This window comes from Westerdykella ornata (genome assembly GCF_010094085.1).
Source record: "Westerdykella ornata strain CBS 379.55 unplaced genomic scaffold EI97scaffold_18, whole genome shotgun sequence".
Taxonomy (NCBI): domain Eukaryota; kingdom Fungi; phylum Ascomycota; class Dothideomycetes; order Pleosporales; family Sporormiaceae; genus Westerdykella; species Westerdykella ornata.
This window is the reverse complement of record NW_022986868.1, coordinates 242,909-259,561: the sequence shown is the minus strand read 5'-3', so window position 1 is coordinate 259,561 and position 16,653 is coordinate 242,909. Positions and strand designations below refer to the sequence as shown.

General features: G+C 52.4%; 7 protein-coding genes across 7 annotated transcripts; 4 read left to right on the top strand and 3 right to left on the bottom strand.

Moving 5' to 3' along the window:
• Window positions 1-298: 298 nt before the first annotated feature.
• EI97DRAFT_495187 (3(2),5-bisphosphate nucleotidase HAL2) lies at window positions 299-1,766 on the top strand. Its single transcript, XM_033802417.1, has one exon. The coding sequence runs from the start codon at window positions 482-484 to the stop codon at window positions 1,544-1,546; it is 1,065 nt and encodes a 354-aa protein (XP_033652243.1). The 5' UTR covers window positions 299-481; the 3' UTR covers window positions 1,547-1,766.
• Window positions 1,291-2,590, bottom strand: EI97DRAFT_476721 (mitochondrial 54S ribosomal protein YmL16; the record flags this gene model as incomplete). Its single annotated transcript, XM_033801946.1, has 2 exons — window positions 1,291-2,152; window positions 2,182-2,590. 2 exons carry the CDS (start codon window positions 2,588-2,590, stop codon window positions 1,779-1,781), a joined length of 783 nt encoding a protein of 260 aa, XP_033652242.1. The 3' UTR covers window positions 1,291-1,778.
• Window positions 2,591-2,753: 163 nt separating this feature from the next.
• EI97DRAFT_468590 (uncharacterized protein) lies at window positions 2,754-5,528 on the top strand. The gene is made up of 7 exons (XM_033801663.1): window positions 2,754-3,204; window positions 3,259-3,786; window positions 3,834-4,093; window positions 4,148-4,402; window positions 4,452-4,487; window positions 4,536-4,728; window positions 4,777-5,528. The coding sequence occupies exons 1-7, from the start codon at window positions 3,090-3,092 to the stop codon at window positions 5,091-5,093; spliced, it is 1,704 nt and encodes a 567-aa protein (XP_033652241.1). The 5' UTR covers window positions 2,754-3,089; the 3' UTR covers window positions 5,094-5,528.
• Window positions 5,522-7,447, bottom strand: EI97DRAFT_434932 (uncharacterized protein). Its single transcript, XM_033798746.1, has 5 exons — window positions 7,256-7,447; window positions 7,129-7,203; window positions 7,003-7,079; window positions 6,795-6,953; window positions 5,522-6,743 (listed from the first exon to the last, which is right to left on the bottom strand). Exons 1-5 carry the CDS (start codon window positions 7,272-7,274, stop codon window positions 5,676-5,678), a joined length of 1,398 nt encoding a protein of 465 aa, XP_033652240.1. The 5' UTR covers window positions 7,275-7,447; the 3' UTR covers window positions 5,522-5,675.
• A 143-nt stretch (window positions 7,448-7,590) lies between these two features.
• EI97DRAFT_421878 (uncharacterized protein) lies at window positions 7,591-13,140 on the top strand. Its single transcript, XM_033797070.1, has 3 exons — window positions 7,591-10,717; window positions 10,766-11,035; window positions 11,081-13,140. The coding sequence occupies exons 1-3, from the start codon at window positions 7,700-7,702 to the stop codon at window positions 13,016-13,018; spliced, it is 5,226 nt and encodes a 1,741-aa protein (XP_033652239.1). The 5' UTR covers window positions 7,591-7,699; the 3' UTR covers window positions 13,019-13,140.
• A 263-nt stretch (window positions 13,141-13,403) lies between these two features.
• EI97DRAFT_502532 (galactose mutarotase-like protein) lies at window positions 13,404-14,695 on the top strand (the record flags this gene model as incomplete). Its single annotated transcript, XM_033802752.1, has 3 exons — window positions 13,404-13,886; window positions 13,943-14,260; window positions 14,318-14,695. The coding sequence occupies exons 1-3, from the start codon at window positions 13,620-13,622 to the stop codon at window positions 14,693-14,695; spliced, it is 963 nt and encodes a 320-aa protein (XP_033652238.1). The 5' UTR covers window positions 13,404-13,619.
• A 488-nt stretch (window positions 14,696-15,183) lies between these two features.
• Window positions 15,184-16,322, bottom strand: EI97DRAFT_476713 (uncharacterized protein; the record flags this gene model as incomplete). The annotated part of the gene is made up of 2 exons (XM_033801945.1): window positions 15,184-16,008; window positions 16,134-16,322. The coding sequence occupies 2 exons, from the start codon at window positions 16,320-16,322 to the stop codon at window positions 15,397-15,399; spliced, it is 801 nt and encodes a 266-aa protein (XP_033652237.1). The 3' UTR covers window positions 15,184-15,396.
• Between the last annotated feature and the right edge of the window lie 331 nt (window positions 16,323-16,653).

The window sequence follows — 16,653 nt, the reverse complement described above, 5'->3', positions numbered from 1 at the left end:
CGAGACGGTGGTGCTGCAAAGTAGAACAAAGGCAAGAAGCTATAAGCCCAGTCTTTCCTTGCTACAGCACCAACCTGGTGTAAAGTTGCGCCATAAAGCTGGTGATGTGTCTCACTCGTGGGTTTCTCAGTTGCTCGAGGTCAAACAACCCTCGGTGGCCCGTGCGCCGCGTCCAACTTCCGCGCTTAAACCGCAACCGCAACCGCGCGCTTGTACCTAGTGTGCAAGGATGCATGACGTGCTAGCAGATTTGCTCGAACCTTGGAAACTCCTCCCACTCAATTGAATGGCACTTTTCTTTTTCCGACCACATATAATCCTCTTCTCTGTCGTCATTCTGGCTATTAGTTTCTTCCTCCCTCCGTCTCTGCTATCCCGGAGCCTGTCCCGTCTTTCGCAGTTGAAGCGACAACTACACCCCGCCCCCGCAGTCCTCTTCCACGCGCGAAACCTCAGTACAGCAAATAGAACATTCGGCACAATGACATACGAGAAAGAGCTAGAGATTGCCCTGCTGGCTGTTCAACGAGCTACGATTCTTACCAAAGCCGTATATTCGTCGCATGCGAAAGGGACGCTCTCCAAATCCGATACATCGCCCGTCACAATTGGTGACTTCGGCGCGCAAGCACTAATCATATCTTCGATAAAACACGCTTTCCCAGAGGATGAGATCGTGGGCGAGGAAGATGCCGACGATCTGCGCAAGAATAGCAGTCTGAGAGATCAGATCTGGGAGCTTGTTCAGGCGGCGAAGCTGGAAGACGCTGAGGCAGAGGAGAAGATTGGAGGACCTATCAAGAGCGTGGATGCGATGCTGGATGCAATTGATTCTGGAAATAGCCAAGGGGGAAGAATTGGCAGGATATGGGCTTTGGACCCGATCGATGGGACTAAGGGTTTCCTCCGCGGTGGACAGTATGCTGTCTGCCTTGGTCTACTCGTCGACGGCGTTCCTACGGTTGGTGCTATTGGATGCCCGAATCTCCCGGTCGACGACAATGCACCATTGGATCCGTCAATTGGAGCGGATGCAGACGACAAGGAGGGTAAGGGCGTGCTCTTCGGCGCAGTCAAGGGCCAGGGAGCCACCAGTCGCCCCCTAAGCAAAGGGGCGCTTCAAGAGGGAAAGAAGATATACATGAAACCTCTCGATGACACAAAACAGGCTACTTTCTGCGAAAGCGTGGAGTCAGGCCATTCCAGTCACGGCGATAATGCCGCCATCGCCGCCAAATTGGGCATCACGAAACCGAGCGTGCGGATGGACTCTCAGGCGAAGTACTGCTCTATTGCGAGAGGTGCTGGTGATCTGTATCTGCGCCTGCCTGTCAGCAAGACGTACGAAGAGAAAATCTGGGATCATGCCGCTGGTGCGGTAATTGTGCAAGAGGCCGGCGGCGAGCTCGCGGATTCGGAAGGGAAGCCTCTGGACTTCGGGTTGGGGAGGACTTTGAAGGGAAATAAGGGCGTCATAGCTGCTCCAAAAGGGGTGTTTCCCGAGGTTATCAAAGCCGTCAAGGAGGTGTTGGCTGCGAAACTGTAAGAGAGGATCAAGAGGATCTGACGGCAAAGCATTTCAGGCATCATAGCATCGTGCGTGTACATCGACTCACAATGATCGCAATCACAAAAAAGGAATGACCCAGTTGCTCAAACATCTTTGATCATTCCGACCATGGGTATGCCATGTTGCCACCGCTCTTCTATGCGAGTATAATACAGTATCCCAATTAGTACAATCCGAGCCCTCCAATTCCACCAATCACTGACATCCTTTACTTGATCTTCTTGTTCTTCAGCTTGATCGTCTCGCCGTTTACGAAGATACCCTTGCCCTTATACGGCTCCGGAACCCTCCACTTCCTGATCTTAGCGGCAAACTGCATGACGACTTCCTTCTCCGGCCCTTCCAGCAGCAACCGAGTCGGCTGGGGCGTGCTGGCCTTTACACCCTTCGGAATGCCCAGCTCAACGGGATGAGAGTATCCGACCTTCAGGTTTACAAACTGCTGGCCGGGGTATTCTGGCTCGACAGTTGTAGCGGTAGGCTCGACGGACGCACGGTATCCGACACCGTTGAGGCGGAGAATGGCGGAGTGGCCTTCGCTCACACCGAGAATGTGGTTTTGGAGATAGGCACGGGTTGTGCCTTTGACACGTCAGTCATTGCTCTCTCACCAGGTAATAGAGCTCCCTTACCCCACATTGCTCTCTGCTTGGCATCTGTCGAGTCCTGCACCGACAATGTCGGTCCCGGTAGCTTCGGATCCTGGTTGATAATGACATATGGGGGAATCTCCATAGAGAGCTCGCCCAATGGGCCCTTGATGCGCACCGTCGGCGAGGATTTTGATCTTGAGCCTTTCGCGCCACGCCCAGACGGTGGGATCACTGTGAAGCTAACTTCTGGGGGGATCGAGAGCGGTGCGGACCCAATCTTGGACAGACATGACGACGTTGTTTTGAACGTTCGCGTTGGTGTCGGGGCCTGGAAAGCAGGGAGCAGAAAAGTCGGGATGGATTCGGAGGGGCGAATTGATATGGACGTTAGGCGTTGCGCGCACCGACGTTGTGCTGGGCCGAACATTGCTGTCTTGATAGCATCAGAACTCGCCGTGAAGATTTCGGGAGAGGTTGCGGCGCGTTCAGCCCTACCGATTATGTAAGATACATGGACCAATCAGAACGGCTTTTACCATGCGCCTTCCCCATCTTCAGATCCATACCATCGCTCCTTCTCAATTGGCTATCATCCCGAAAAAGATGAGAGACCGTGTTTACATCACCAAGTCACCGCCGTCTGCCTGGTTCCATCCATTCGGCGGTGGAGCAGCAGCTGGGATCAACTCAGCGTTCTCTCTCTCTCAGTCGTCAACGCGGCATACTTTCACTTTGCGGCGACTACCTCAACACCGCCTGATATTCCGGATAGCAGAGCGGAATAGTAAATGATATAGCCAAACAACGACCCTCATCATAGCTTCGGCTTTCTCACTTTCTCTTCCCCATATTCGTCGTACCTGCACGGATCCCTTTATAGCTTTCTCACTTTATCAATCCATTCGTCTCTATCTCCATTCTTCACTATGGTCCTCTCGAACACGAGAAGACGCGCCCGCGTATGGCTATTGATACTCACTTTGTACGGCAGCCCACTGCGAGCGACGCAGACGCCGCTTCACTCTCCGCTGGCAAGCGAAGGTCCGTTCTCTAACAGTTTATGTACGATCAATTGCAACTGACAACTTGCCCCAGACTGGGAAGTGAAAAAAGATTTGGCATCGATACTCAAAGATCCCCCAATCCAGCAGCATGAACGGCTTTCTGAGGCTCTTCAGATCATACACCCAATACAATCCGGGCCAAGATGCCATTACCAAGCAGCACTCAACTTACTTAACGATTGCAAATTTCTCGAAAGTGCCTCTCCTGATGTGAAAGTGGATTCCGAGGCTACATTGCAACAGCTCGAGACGATATATGCAGCTCGACTCGCCGTCTGTGAGCTGATGAGTGCCAACGTACCTATCCCGCCGGACTGCAAAGTGGTCACGCCATCTCCAGAGGCGTGTATCAAGAAACGCAGCGGATATACCTCTTGGTTTTCACAGGCAGAGAGACCGAATGGTGACCGGCTATGCTATCCTGGGTCACCTCCACCCAAGGAGTTTCAACGGTGCATGAAGGCGTTGTTCTCCCAGAATCAGTCATGGATGTCCTACAGTAATGCTAGGCAGAATGCAGTGGTTATGTGCCATGCCAGCAGAGATGTCATTGAAAAGGGTACGTGACTCTATCTTTCTGGCGCGTTGCTACTAACACCCGGACAGAGAAGAACCTTTCGTTCTACAAGAACCTGGGAGAGGCTGTGTCCGTGATGGCATCCATCTTGGAACAGTACAACCAGAAGATAAAGGCGTGGCTTACCGAGCATGATGCACTTGTCGAAAAGATTCGCGCATCGTCCGAGCATGCTTTGGTGGATATGCAGGAAGGATTGTCGACCTTTGATACGATCAGAAGTGCGTTTCGCTCTTTTGCGGGGATGATGTCTCACATGACGGAATCATACTCTCAAGAAATCAGTAAAGTAAGTTCCTACTGTCATCCGATATGAACGACGTCATCCTGACATAATGCTCAGAACATCGAAAAGTCCAAGATGGATATGGAGCAGCACCGTCAGGAATTGCAGCAGCATCATGAGGAGATGGCTGAGTTCAGTCTGAAACATGCAGCCGATTACAGAACACAGCTACAGATGGGTCATGATGCGGCTCTTGCGGCACTGCGCTCATATCACAATGCAGCCCTCGAGACTTTGCAGGCGAACCATAACGCGGCGATACACAAAGTGAACGAAGTAGCAACTACAGTTGATAATTTGCAGATCAAGGTGGTGAGTCTGTGCTTCCCATCATAATCTCCATGTCGGCTAACCAGCGCAGCAAATATCTTCCGATCGAATGGAACACATCAATCAAGTAGGTATATTCTTTCGAGAACCTGTGGATCAATACTGACATGGATAGGGCTTGGTGAACGTCAACAGGACTGTGCAGCAGCTGGACGCGGCAACGGAGAGGCTCCCTGAAATGCTTCACGTCTTGACGACAGTAGGAAGCATAATAGCGAGTCCTCAACTTTGGCTCGCAGGGATCATGTGCCTATTTGGTGTCTGGAAAGCGAACGGAAGGGTAGCTGGTTACTTCGTTGCTACCGGTGGTAAGTCTGCTTCTTTTGTCTCAACTGAAGCTGCTGACAGGCAATCAGGTCTACTATATGGGCTTCTTTTACTGGACGTCCGGACCCATGTCGGGGCGGCCTGGAATAATCTCAACAACAATATCGTCCGCTTCGCTACGACTGGAAGCCCGGCAATGCTGAGCGTCATTCTCTTCGCACTTTTCTTCGTTTTGTCATTTGTCCTGCATTTGCATCTCCGTTCGGCTTATCTCTACGTATACGAAGACGAAAGAGGAGAAAAAGGCGTTCTTCCCAGCATCGAAATGCCGCACCAACCAGAGTCCCAGCCTCCAAGAAAACGCGGTCCACTTAGCCTCTTCAAGGCCCTCCATTTGGCATCGTGATGGCCAGCATCCCGTCTCCGACCAGTTTTCGCCTCAAACATCTTGACAAGTCTTTTTCACCTTCGACATTTGACAGGCGCATTTCATGGTTCCACCTATGTATTTTTATTTCCGCTCCTGGCATGGAGGGCACCCTTATGGTTATGCTTGATACCCACTCCATCTTTATGAATCGGCGTTTTACACCATCGACACGGGATTTTTGTCATCTATCTGGTACTCAAACTTATGTCTTGCTATTTATTTCATATTATGCATGGTATTGGGAGATCGACTGCACACGTTTCTCATGAAAGTTCTCAGCGACGATAGTTAGAAAAAGGGTGGGACTTTGAATCCGGGGAATCATGAGAAGGATTTACCTCTGAGGTATTGGGCAAATAATTGCGAATTACTACGTTACTACTAAGGGGTCTGACCGACATGTCATCAAGTGGTAAAGTTTATTCTTTTATTGTGCCTCAAGACCACACATTCTATCTATCCGGAACCATAGACTCCACGCATCCATGTACAAGGCCTAACTATTAAGCGAAACCGCTTCAAAAGCACAAGAAGTATTCCAAGTGCCTGAGCACCGTTTCAATCCACCTCCTCATCATCACTCAACTCCTGAATTCTCCCCGACCGATAAGCCTCCGCAACAGGATTCTCCACATTCACCACCCCCGTCGCCTTCAGCCTCTCAAACAGCACAAACAACCTCTCCGCCTCCCTCTCCCTCTCCTCCATCGTCATTGGTGTGCTCGTATCCGGCTCCTCCATATCCAGCCTCTGACCTGTGATAGGATTGACGGGAATACCGCCACTGTCTGAAGGGCCTGTCGATTGGTCATGCAACGCGTGTTCGGGCATAGGAATATTGTTTGAGATGAGGAACCCGGAAGCGAAGCCGTAGCCGACGTTGTGGACGAATTTCGCGGCGTCCTTGCCTGAGAGTTCGAAGAAGAAGGCGGATATAGAGGTGCGGAGGTTGGGAGCTAAAGCGGATGTGGAGAGTTGCAGGAGGCGGGAGGAGAGTGAGTCTGACTTTCCCAACGGGCGGGCGCGTTCTTCGTCTGTGGGGAGGAGAAGACGCTCCATTTCCTTTTTTACGGAGTCCGGAGCCGATTCGTACATGCGGCGAATGAGGGTTAGGAGTGGGGAGACGTTGGCGTCGAGATCGGATTCGGGGTAGGCGATGGTGGAGAGGTCGAGAAGGTGGATGAGATGGGAGGCATTCGACGAAGGGTCTGAGGGAGGGAAGAAGGCGTCTTTGTCGCTGTCGTTCAGAGGAAGGTTGAGGAGGGCGTTTATGAGGGCGCTGAGGGGTGGTTGGAGTGGGGGATTTGGAATTGGTCGACTTAGTAAAATTTTGAAGATCGCGGATGTTGACTTGGAGAACTCTGTAGCTAGACCTGGGAAGAAGTGGGTAATGTTGAAAAGCAGTTTTAGGATTTCGGACAAAGCCATCAGGTCCATCGGTGCCGTGTGTTTGTCTCTCTTGTCCTTTCCTGCGTCTGAATATCGGCTTGCGTGTCTTTCAAGCGCGGCATTGACACTATCGGCGAGGTTGCTGCTGCTGACCAGTTCCTTGTAATCAAGCTTCGTCTCGTATGTCATGAGGAAGAGAAGGCGGGATGACAGAAACTCATCGTCAATGTTGTCACTCTGCGATTCAAGATTAGCATCTAATCGAGAGAGTAATGAACGACACAATACCTTCAATTTCTCCGCAATTTTTGATGCGTTCCCAAGATCCACAAAGGTTTGCCGGGTGCTTGGGACAAGGAGCATGGTGTTAGCCAAGCAGCGAAGCGCTTCCCTCGACGTTTCCGCATCGCTCGTTTCAAATGCATATCTACTTAATGTGCGAATGCCCTGGTCCTTGGTGAGCAATTGGCCCCAGTCCCGCTATCCACTACCATACCTGTTCCGAGAATATAGGGTCCGCATTCTGAGGAGATCGACCGTGCACCTTGAGCTGTTCTAGCTTCTCTTTCCGTTCTGACCCCGGGATGAGCACCTGTACAATCGAGAGAGTGAGGGAGCGTACGTTGATGAGAGAGTTTAGGGCCGTCAAGGTCGGCTTTGAGCTCGTCTAGCAATTTAGTGACCTGGTCGAGCTTTGCTGTTCAATGTCAGTTGCCATTGTCTAGAAAAAGTCCAGGAGGCGTGCACACCTGTGCCGCTGTTTGCCATGGTTGACGGTAGCTACGGTTGAAAGGAGGGCGCTTCCTCGAGGGAATCGGCGGGATAATCGAGATGTTCAGCTAGCAAAAGATGGCTTTCCGAAAACTTCTGTCCTTAGCTTAGCTAAGGGGTCGAGTCCATTAACAGAGCAGAGTCCAGGGATGAGGTCACCCCCAAGGACATGGATGTCCCGCTCGGGCAAGAGTGGGGCCTGTCAAAGCGGGCTGCGGGGATGCCTGCCCAGGTGGCTTAAGTGGCTGCACGTGACGCTTTACGCGACTTTACACGACAACGCGAACCCCCAGCCATTCGCGAGCTGGCGCCAATTCACCTCCACCTCGAATGCTCTGGCCAGCTTCCTTTTCTCACCGGCCATGCACACGCCCTTTTGTTTTCCTTCTTGTTTTTCTGTTTAATGCTTGTTGAGCATAACCATGGTGTCTTCAAAATTCGAATGCCTTTCCATCCGGCCGCCCACACCTCCCAAGGATCTCAAGGACATCGACATACAAATCAACGACGCCATACAACTTCTCGACGACCCTTTCGGCACCAAAACCCTGCTGAAGTTAGCTCTGTCTGACAAGGCTCTACTGAACACACCAGATTCATCCCCTTCATCAGGCACGAGCGTGTCTTCATCAAGCAAGAAAAAGCGAGTCAACTTTGAGCTTCAAGGATGCTGCTCTGGTAAGAGTAGTGATCTGATCGTCCAGCCGTGGACTCCACAGAAGAGCTCTCCATTGCGACCGTTACCTCAAACACGCATATCGAAGCCGCTGAAATCCATATTAAAGCCGAGCGATCCTGCGTCCGTACCTTCACTCGCCGAAGAAGGGACAGCCCACCACAACTTCGAGTCGTTTGCCGAGATGCTGGAATCAATGACAAAAATGCTCGCCCAGGGCGCCAGGCCCTCAAAGTTAGACGCGTACATAACCCTGCAGAGGACGCTACAAGCATACGACAAACTCCCAGACACGAACGAGCTCATGAACAAGATGGGCCTATTCGAACAATTCATCAGGAGGGATCTTCAGGCAATCGGTATAAACGGTACTGGTCCTGACATTCAGCTCATTCAACAAGCGCTCAAGTTCGTCATGGGTCTGATGAGGAAGCTCCAAGATGCCAAGGTCTCCATGGACGACGACTTCTGCTCTTTCTTGATCGACCACAGCATTTCGGTCTCTGAGAATGCTGCCACCCCAAAAGCAGTCGTTAACCATCACTTGGCCTTGCTGATGCAGCAGAATTTCCGACCGAGGGTGATGACTGTTGCCCGTGTTGAAAAGATTCTCGACGTGCTTGATGCAATCCACGAGCGTGTCAGCGGCTACTCAGTGCAAGTTTACAGAATTAGAGTCTATCGCAAGTTGATCCAGCAGAGACCAGAAGTGATGGCCAAGCATACCGAAAGATGGTTCAAATATGTCCTCAAGGCTCTGCTTTCCGGACAGAAAGACACTCATACTAGCGCACTCGAAACTGCTATATGTGCCGCGAAGACGGTGGGCTCCGACCCTTCTGTAACAAAGGCCATCCTGGCGATCATGAATCGAGTAAAGAGTGACGGCGATACATTCGGAAAGGCTTTCGCGCAAGAGCTGACGAAGTCTCTCCACTCCGATTCTGCCGCTCTTGTTCCGCACGTCTGGGGTGCAATAACGGCGTTTCTTGGGGAGTCACTGCGCGCCGGTACTCTTACCGCCTCTCCCGAATGGCTACAAGTTTTTGAAGACTTCTTTAATTCCAGGGCACACACCATCACATCACAGGCAAACATCGCATACGCTTTCATGATCTACGCTCTCGATGTGGACATCCACACGCCTAAAGCCTGGTCAGAGATATTGCTGAACGTCTCACGAAGTCAGTTCCGGCGCCTGCGTGAGGGAAAGTCCGTGGCCGACGCTGCCACGTCCGGATACCTTACGCTCATCTACTACGCTCTACGACCCTCAGCATCCCACGAACAATTGACCCGATATTGGGGTGAATTTGTCACCGATTTCTGGATACCGATCATGACAGACTCATCGCCCAGTTGTGCGATTGCTGCCTGCCGCTTTGTGTCTGCACTTCTCAAAGGCTCTCGGAGACCGTGGAATCAACATCGAGCCTTAGAGACCAAGTTGCAGCTGATGGTGCAACCCCAAGATCTACCTCTTCTGGACCCTCGATGGGTCCGTAAATCAATTGGGAAGGTGCTCGCGTTTATCGAAACACTCCTGGATGCGACCCCGTGGACACTGGAATCTGCGGACGACGAACCTGTCAAAACACTGTGGATATCTTTGCTTGATTCGTTGCGAGAGGCCAGCAGTAAAGAGGTGATGATCACTTCCGAGACCAAGAATGCGATCGCCCAGATTGTCAACATGCTTCGGCGACTGTGGGACCGCCACACCGCTGAGTTGGCAGTTTCGCAGCAAGGTGAGGATTTATGGGCGGACAAATTCTGCTTCCTCCTTGAAATGATCATCGAGAAGCTGGGTGCATTCCAATTTAGCGACAAATGCTTGAGCCGCAACGTACAAGATGAGTTTGAAGTAGCTCCAACACCTTCCAATCGCACTCGTCAAAATGGTGCTCGGATATCGCCGCTGCTCTACTTTGTGGATCTTGTCATGGTTCGATCGGAGATGAAGCTATCAGACAACCTTCGAATTCGCCTGCTGATGCTAGTGCTCGAGCGCTGCCTCTGTTCTCAAGGTACTCGTTTGGCCAAGTTGGAGTTACTCAGGGACTGCTGCTCCGTTGCATCTTCCTCGTCCACCAACCCGGTCACCGCCAATTTCTGGACACAAATGGCGTCGTTGGCAAAGGTCGCCATCGAGGAACAGCCGGCAGATCCAAAGGACGGCACATCTCGACAGCTGGGGCAAGAATACGACTTAGTCGTTGAGATCCTTGCGCTTGCCTCTCCACATCTACCGGACTATGACCATGGCCCGAAGCTCCTATCTACATTCTTGGACGTCGTTCGCAAGGAGAGTGGGGAAGGTGGCGTCATATTCGCTGTAATTGAAAAGACATCAGCGAAGATATTGAGGGACGGAGAACTATCGTGTGTACCATACATAACCCTCCTTCTACGCAACCTGCCATCTCTGAAGAGTCAGAATATACGGCACGTCGTAGAGGACGCCCGGCAAAGATTTTACTCAGCTTCAACCGTTGCAGCACGTGGTGCTGATTTCGATCCTTACAACCATTTTTACACCGCGGTCACGTCCATAGGAGCAGCCTTGTACAGCGAACTAGATTCCGAGCGTGCTGATCCTGCCCGGAACTTCCTTGAGTCTCTCGCAGAATCCATAAGGAGGTGTCCAAACAGACTTCTTGGAGTCTACATGCGGAAGACTCAAGACATAATCGCACTTTGGGTCGAAGATGCTCAGAAAAAGCTCCGTGTCAAGGAGGAGTACGTAAAAGCCATACGAACCCAGGTGAGAACACTCCTGCAATGCTTCTGAAATAGTACTAACGACCGTAAGATTATTTCCCTATGGCAGGCTGTGGATTCTGCTGTGAAGTTGTTACCTAAGAAGGACAGCACCCTTCTGGCAGCGCTGGAGCCGCTACTTTGCTCAGGGTTCGTGAGTCGTCAGCGTGCAGTGGTGAACATCGCTGTCTGTTCTTGGAACGCTACTTTCGGGGAGCAAGAGGCATTGAATTATCCTGCCCGACTTCAAAAAGCTCTATGTAGGGTGAAAAGAGTTGTTGAACTTTCAACGCCGTCCTTGGGAGAGCTGGACAACGTATCTGTAAGTCATCAGGGACTCCGAGGAGGCACGTCTGACTCTGACCAGGATGAGCCTCTCCTGTTCGATGACTCCGACGATACCATTACCGGCGTGGCAAGCAGACTGCCCGAATCACCTGTCGTGTCATCAACTCTACGCGTTCGAAGGACCCCTCGACTTTCTCGTTCGCCGGCTGTTCAGAGTACTGTCGGTAAGCGGTCATCAACTCGCAAAACACGCAAAGTGCGCCTTCGCCACGAGGATTCTCAGATCCAGTTCGAACCTGTTTTATCGTTACCCTCGAACCCTCTCGATCAGGAATCACAGGTTTTGACGGAGCGCCAAAAAGAAACATTGGAGCGGCAACGGGCTTCTCTCGGCATATTCGCCAACATGGATTCTCGACCCGAGTCTCAGCCAACTGGCACATCCACAGAGCAACTCCATGAACTTCATTCCGATGCACTTAGTGCTGATGAGCTACCGACTAGTATATCCCGAAGCCCGCTCAAGTCGTTGGCTTCGATAGGTCATATGGATGTCTTTCTCGGATCTTCTCCTACTCCGCGGTCCCGAAACAAGAGCCACCCAGTCAGGGGGAACGACGCGCTTGTCGCTTATCCGAATACACAAAGGAGCGTTCACATCACTGAAGGCTCAGAGATCGGATCTTCTCCACCTCGTTTTGCAAAGCTCATAACACCACACAGTAATGGTGCTTCGGGTCAGAATACGGCAGTGGCTTCCACTGACGGTTCAGATACCAGGGTCTTCGACGATATTATCACGATAGATGACGACATGTTCCTAAATGCGGATTCCCCAGCTGGTCAGGGTAACCCATCGATTTCCGAGCGTGGTGACTTTAGCGATGAACCCGAAGACAAGATGCCAAGCTCGACGATAGAGCTGCAAATCAATGCCCAACTCAACGCGGAGCTCCAGGCCGCAGCAAGGTCTTCTCATGGCTTGGATGTGGACGAAGGGTCGAACAACGACCATGTCCACGCCGAGCCACAATCATTTCCCGATTCTCTGGATGCTTCTACCGGATGCAAACAATCCAGCGATATAAGCCGTGTGGACGACTCCTTCTGCGCAGCAGCTGAAGACAAGCAGCTGCCAGATGGGATAATGTCAGAAAACACCACGGTCCGCCGGTCCACACGGCTATCTGGGGGCGAAAGCCTACCCCAGGCTTCCGCTACCAAGAAGCGACGACAGGCTGCGGCTGATCCACCTCGTGAGAATAAGAAAGCCAAACAAGAGGACTTTGCCGACGACGAACCTCAAGGCGATACTGAAGAAGATGACTTCATTGTCCTCGCTCCAGCCCCCAAGAAGATCACGGCGAGCAAGAGAAAGAGGTCTCGAAGCCATTCGCGAACCCCTTCACGGCTGCAAACGCTTGTCCCAGAAACCACCCAGAAACCTGCTACTCGTCGAAGGTCACTTCTTCAATCAGCGTCACAGCTAAATGATCAAGAAAATAAGGAGGACGAGGTTGTGGAGGACACTCCGGCGCCTAAGAGGGCACGGAAAACAACGAAGCAGGATGTCAGCGAAGCGAAAGATACATCGCCACAGACCAGAGTCCTTCGCCATGTGCGAGTTTCGCCGCAGAATGCCGCGTCTCGAGCTTCCTCCGTTGCGGCCGACGAGACCCTCACGATCACTGAGGCAGTCGCTCTGTCTTCTGCCGGCAAGCAGAAGGTAGAAACGACAGCGCAATTAGAGGGCGACACTGCAGGCCCTGTACAGGAACCCAGTAGTGTAGTACAGCCGGCCGCTACAAGCAACACACCCAGTCGATCTTTCGCAAAGCGCGTGATCCTGACGCCGAGGAGTATCCTGGAAAAGCTTCAGGGATTTACGAGCTCTATCAAACAGATGGTGCTAGGGCGCGAGGAGGAGCGAGAACTTGTTGGTGCATTGTTTGACTTGGGAACAGAAATCCAGGCTGCTGGGAGACGAGGCGAGCAGGGCCCGGGCGCATCAGCATGAGGCGTTCGAGGAGTTTGGGTAGCTTCGTGAGATGAAAATACGCCGCAGAGAGAGTATTGGATACCCCTTCGTATTGGTGCATGTTGCATCTGTAACGCAGTTTTCAAATGGATTGTACTACCAAAGGTCGCCCTCGCTTGTGGTGAACATCTGGCGGCCCAAGCTGCAGGTGAATGTATTTGTGTACTGCGTATATCATGTTGTATGAGTCGAAGGAACGACTCTCCACGCAAGATATATGGACAATGACTAAAAGTACACATACGGACAGTATCTATGTATAAGCAAATGCAATGTCTATCACCTGAAACGCCGTTCCGTTTCAGGTGAGTCTGGCTTGGGACTGTGCATAACTGGTCAGTAGTGGGGCGTGCAGGTGGAGGTTGTACCCCTCCAGAGCTCCCTCACACTTTCACTTCAACTGCTGTCTGTCACAATCCTATAAAGCCTTAGCTTTCGTCTCAACTCGTTCATATACCTGCAGATCACTCTGGACCTTTATTGTCTTTCGAGTATCCATCCAACGCTCCAACACCCCGCAACCTCTCCCTAGCTATTCCGATCATCGTCGCATCAACACATCGGTACACGGTTCTGCAGAATGGTTGAGCGTCCCAATCGTCCTTCTGCGCTGAGCGCTCCGCCTGCCACTGGACCCGGACCCCAGGTAGATATCGTTGGATCAGGACCAAGCTCCAAAGTAGTGGCTACCTTACCCTCGGGCGAGAGCGTCGAAGTGCTCCTATACGGAGCTACAGTAACGAGCTGGAAGAGCAACGGGGGACAAACGGAGAACCTCTGGCTGAGCGAGAAGGCAGCCCTTGATGGAACCAAGGCCGTGCGCGGAGGCATCCCAGTGGTCTTTCCGGTAAGTTGGGCTCGTGGTACCTACGAGGACAGTGTCATGTAGCTAACTACGCGCAGGTTTTCGGACCTCCCCCTAAATCCGGCCATCCCACGTCGTCGCTCCCTCAACACGGCTTCGCACGAACATCTCGCTGGGAATTCCTGGGCAAGTCGGCTTCGGAGGATGCGCTTGGCTCCAACTCGGTCAAGCTGGACTTTGGTCTCGAAACCTCTGGCGTGTCGGACGAGGCGCGCAAAGCATGGCCGCTGGACTTTGCGCTGCAGTACAGCGTGACCCTCACAAAGGATAGCTTGCAGACCGTGGTGAATGTGCGCAACGAAGGCGAGCAGAGCTTCGAGTTCCAATTCCTCCTGCATACCTATCTGCGGGTCAATGTAGGGACCAACAACAAAAGCAACGCTTTTGAAGTACTGCTGGCTGACAAGGTGTAGGATATCTCCAAGGTCACCATCAACGGTTTGCTCGGCGTCGAATACATCGACAAGGTCCTCAATGCTACTACCCACCAGCAAGCAGACATGTCTCTCAAGATCACCGGCGAAACCGACCGCGTATACAAATCCATCCCCCAAGATACCACAAGCGTGCTCGAGGACGGCAAGCCGCTGTTTGACGTTGTGAGGGACAATCTTCAGGATACAGTTGTTTGGAACCCCTGGGTCGAGAAGGCGGCTGCTATGGGAGACTTTGCACCCAATGATGGATTCAAGAACATGGTTTGTGTGGAGGTGGGTACGGTCGATGGATGGCAGAAGTTGGACAAGGGAGAGGTTTTTGAGGGTGGGCAGATTATCAAGAGCCTGCTCTAGTGGGATGATGACCCAAGTCGCGATTGAGGTAGTGAGATAATGATTTCTGCTCGACTCAGCTTGCGGAGTGGAAGGCATTCTGGTGAGAGTGTGAGGTGGGGCAGCATGACGGAGGCGTGGTAACGATTGATGACCAGACAGCATATTTAAAGAAGGCTACAAGGAAATGGCAATCATTCCCTACGATCCACATGTCACGTGATGCTACCTACGGCGCTAGATTGCATGAACCAGATAAGTGAGCAGAAATGAGGTGAATTTTGTACGAACTCCTGAGAATGCAGATTCAGTATTCTTTTCGATGAGACGTACGGAGCTAGGGCTGGCCGACGCTGCTCTCATTCTTCTATAGCCCTTCTGTCCTTCAGTTATAGGCATACTAGTAAGATTGGAGAGGTGATCCAACACATGAATTTTCCTTTCATCTTAGGTTTACATTTAGTGTAGCATCTTAGAGAAGCTGTACTGCTCCTCTAATAATCTAAGGGGTCCCCTTTTTAGCTCTTCACACCCACCTCTTATCTCCCTTCCGGAGCTTTAAGACGGCAAGTCTTAATAATGATACGTGATGTCTGGTTTAGGGTTTCTTGCTGACGAGCCGACGCTAGCAAGAGGTTATGGCTATGCACCATTGACCCTGAAATGATGAAGCCAAGTCAGGCTCCAGAGGATGTGCAATCGTATCACATTCATCAACGTTTCTATGATTTGACAGTGCTGTCGTAGGCTATGCTGACGCCACAGAGGGTCTCAACCTCTGGCGGCTCGTGCAGATCGTCCAACCACTCGTCGCCTTCATCGTCCAGGACAATGACTGCATTGGACTCAGCCGATGAGCCGTCCCCCTTCGTCGTCGGCGTCGTCGTTGTCGTCGCCGCATCATGATGCCCAAAGACGGAATCCTTCTGAACCCTTCCACCATACCCGCCCAACTTTGGAGTGAAATCACGCCCGAGGCTGAATATGCGCCTCCGGACGGTCCTATACTCGAGCGCAAAGATATGGCTCCCTTCACTGAAACCTACCATCGCCCGTTCCCTCGCCGTCTCCTCGCCCGACCCGACAGAGGGATCCATCATCCCATGAATCGGGATCACGACCCCCGTGGTCGCCGCAACGGCCATCGAGACGGGCAACTCGAGCGACGCCCCGACTCCCCTAGCCTTCACCCGCCGATCCACAAACGTTGCATCCTGCCAGATCAACATACCCACGATGAAGTACGCCGGCTCGCCGCCAGGCCTCAGCATGCGCGCCAGATCGCGCCTGACGCCTTCATCCTCGCACAGCGCATCCAGCGCCTTCTGGTGGTTCTGCAGCCGCAGGTACCGCACTGAGCATGAGGAGAAGTGCATACCGCCGCCCGAGCGCTTCGACCGCAGAGCCGACACCAGGCCCGTCAGCTGCGTCGACAGCTCCTGGCGAAGCTGGCGCCCACGAAGGCGGTCGCATTGGCGATTTCGGTTTCCGAGGTGGGATGCCGCGCGAGGAGACGCTGTGGTGCGATGGGCGTGAAGTTTGCGTCTGGGGCGGCGGGGTTTTGCGTTATGCGGCCTAGCCAGGAGAGAGCGTCGGATGCGGGTTCGACGCGTTCGGGTTTGAGGAGGTAGAAGGTTGGCGATGCCATCATGTTCCAAGGTTGCCGGTGGAAGGGGTTGTGTCACGTGACTGGTCTCTGGGCCACTTCCAAGAAGATATTCCTGCCCGATCGACTTCAATCCTCCTAGGCTGACTTCGATCCCGACTCAAGTGAAGATGAAAAGAAAACATCCAAATACACGAAATGCATTGCTCTGGCTTTGCTCTTATACAAGTGCCCACTCTGCAGCTGGGAACAGGAAAGTCTATTGTGGCTGAGTGGAATACCTAGCTGCGCCTGATGGCTAGACTCGTCGCCTTGGAGAATCTCCATCAGTTAAAAGTAGGACAAGAGGCTTGCGGCTGAGGGAAGGTAAGGC

Coding starts and splice junctions, on each gene's coding strand:
- EI97DRAFT_495187 (XM_033802417.1), top strand. CDS start 482: ATGACATACGAGAAAGAGCTAGAGATTGCCCTGCTGGCTGTTCAACGA.
- EI97DRAFT_468590 (XM_033801663.1), top strand. CDS start 3,090: ATGGTCCTCTCGAACACGAGAAGACGCGCCCGCGTATGGCTATTGATA. Junction 3,787..3,833: donor CAGAGATGTCATTGAAAAGG/GTACGTGACTCT, acceptor ACACCCGGACAG/AGAAGAACCTTTCGTTCTAC. Junction 4,403..4,451: donor ATAATTTGCAGATCAAGGTG/GTGAGTCTGTGC, acceptor TAACCAGCGCAG/CAAATATCTTCCGATCGAAT.
- EI97DRAFT_434932 (XM_033798746.1), bottom strand. Junction 7,080..7,128: donor CCCTAAACTCTCTCATCAAC/GTACGCTCCCTC, acceptor TCCCGGGGTCAG/AACGGAAAGAGAAGCTAGAA. Junction 6,744..6,794: donor AAATTGCGGAGAAATTGAAG/GTATTGTGTCGT, acceptor CTTGAATCGCAG/AGTGACAACATTGACGATGA.
- EI97DRAFT_421878 (XM_033797070.1), top strand. CDS start 7,700: ATGGTGTCTTCAAAATTCGAATGCCTTTCCATCCGGCCGCCCACACCT. Junction 10,718..10,765: donor TAAAAGCCATACGAACCCAG/GTGAGAACACTC, acceptor AACGACCGTAAG/ATTATTTCCCTATGGCAGGC. Junction 11,036..11,080: donor GAGAGCTGGACAACGTATCT/GTAAGTCATCAG, acceptor GACTCTGACCAG/GATGAGCCTCTCCTGTTCGA.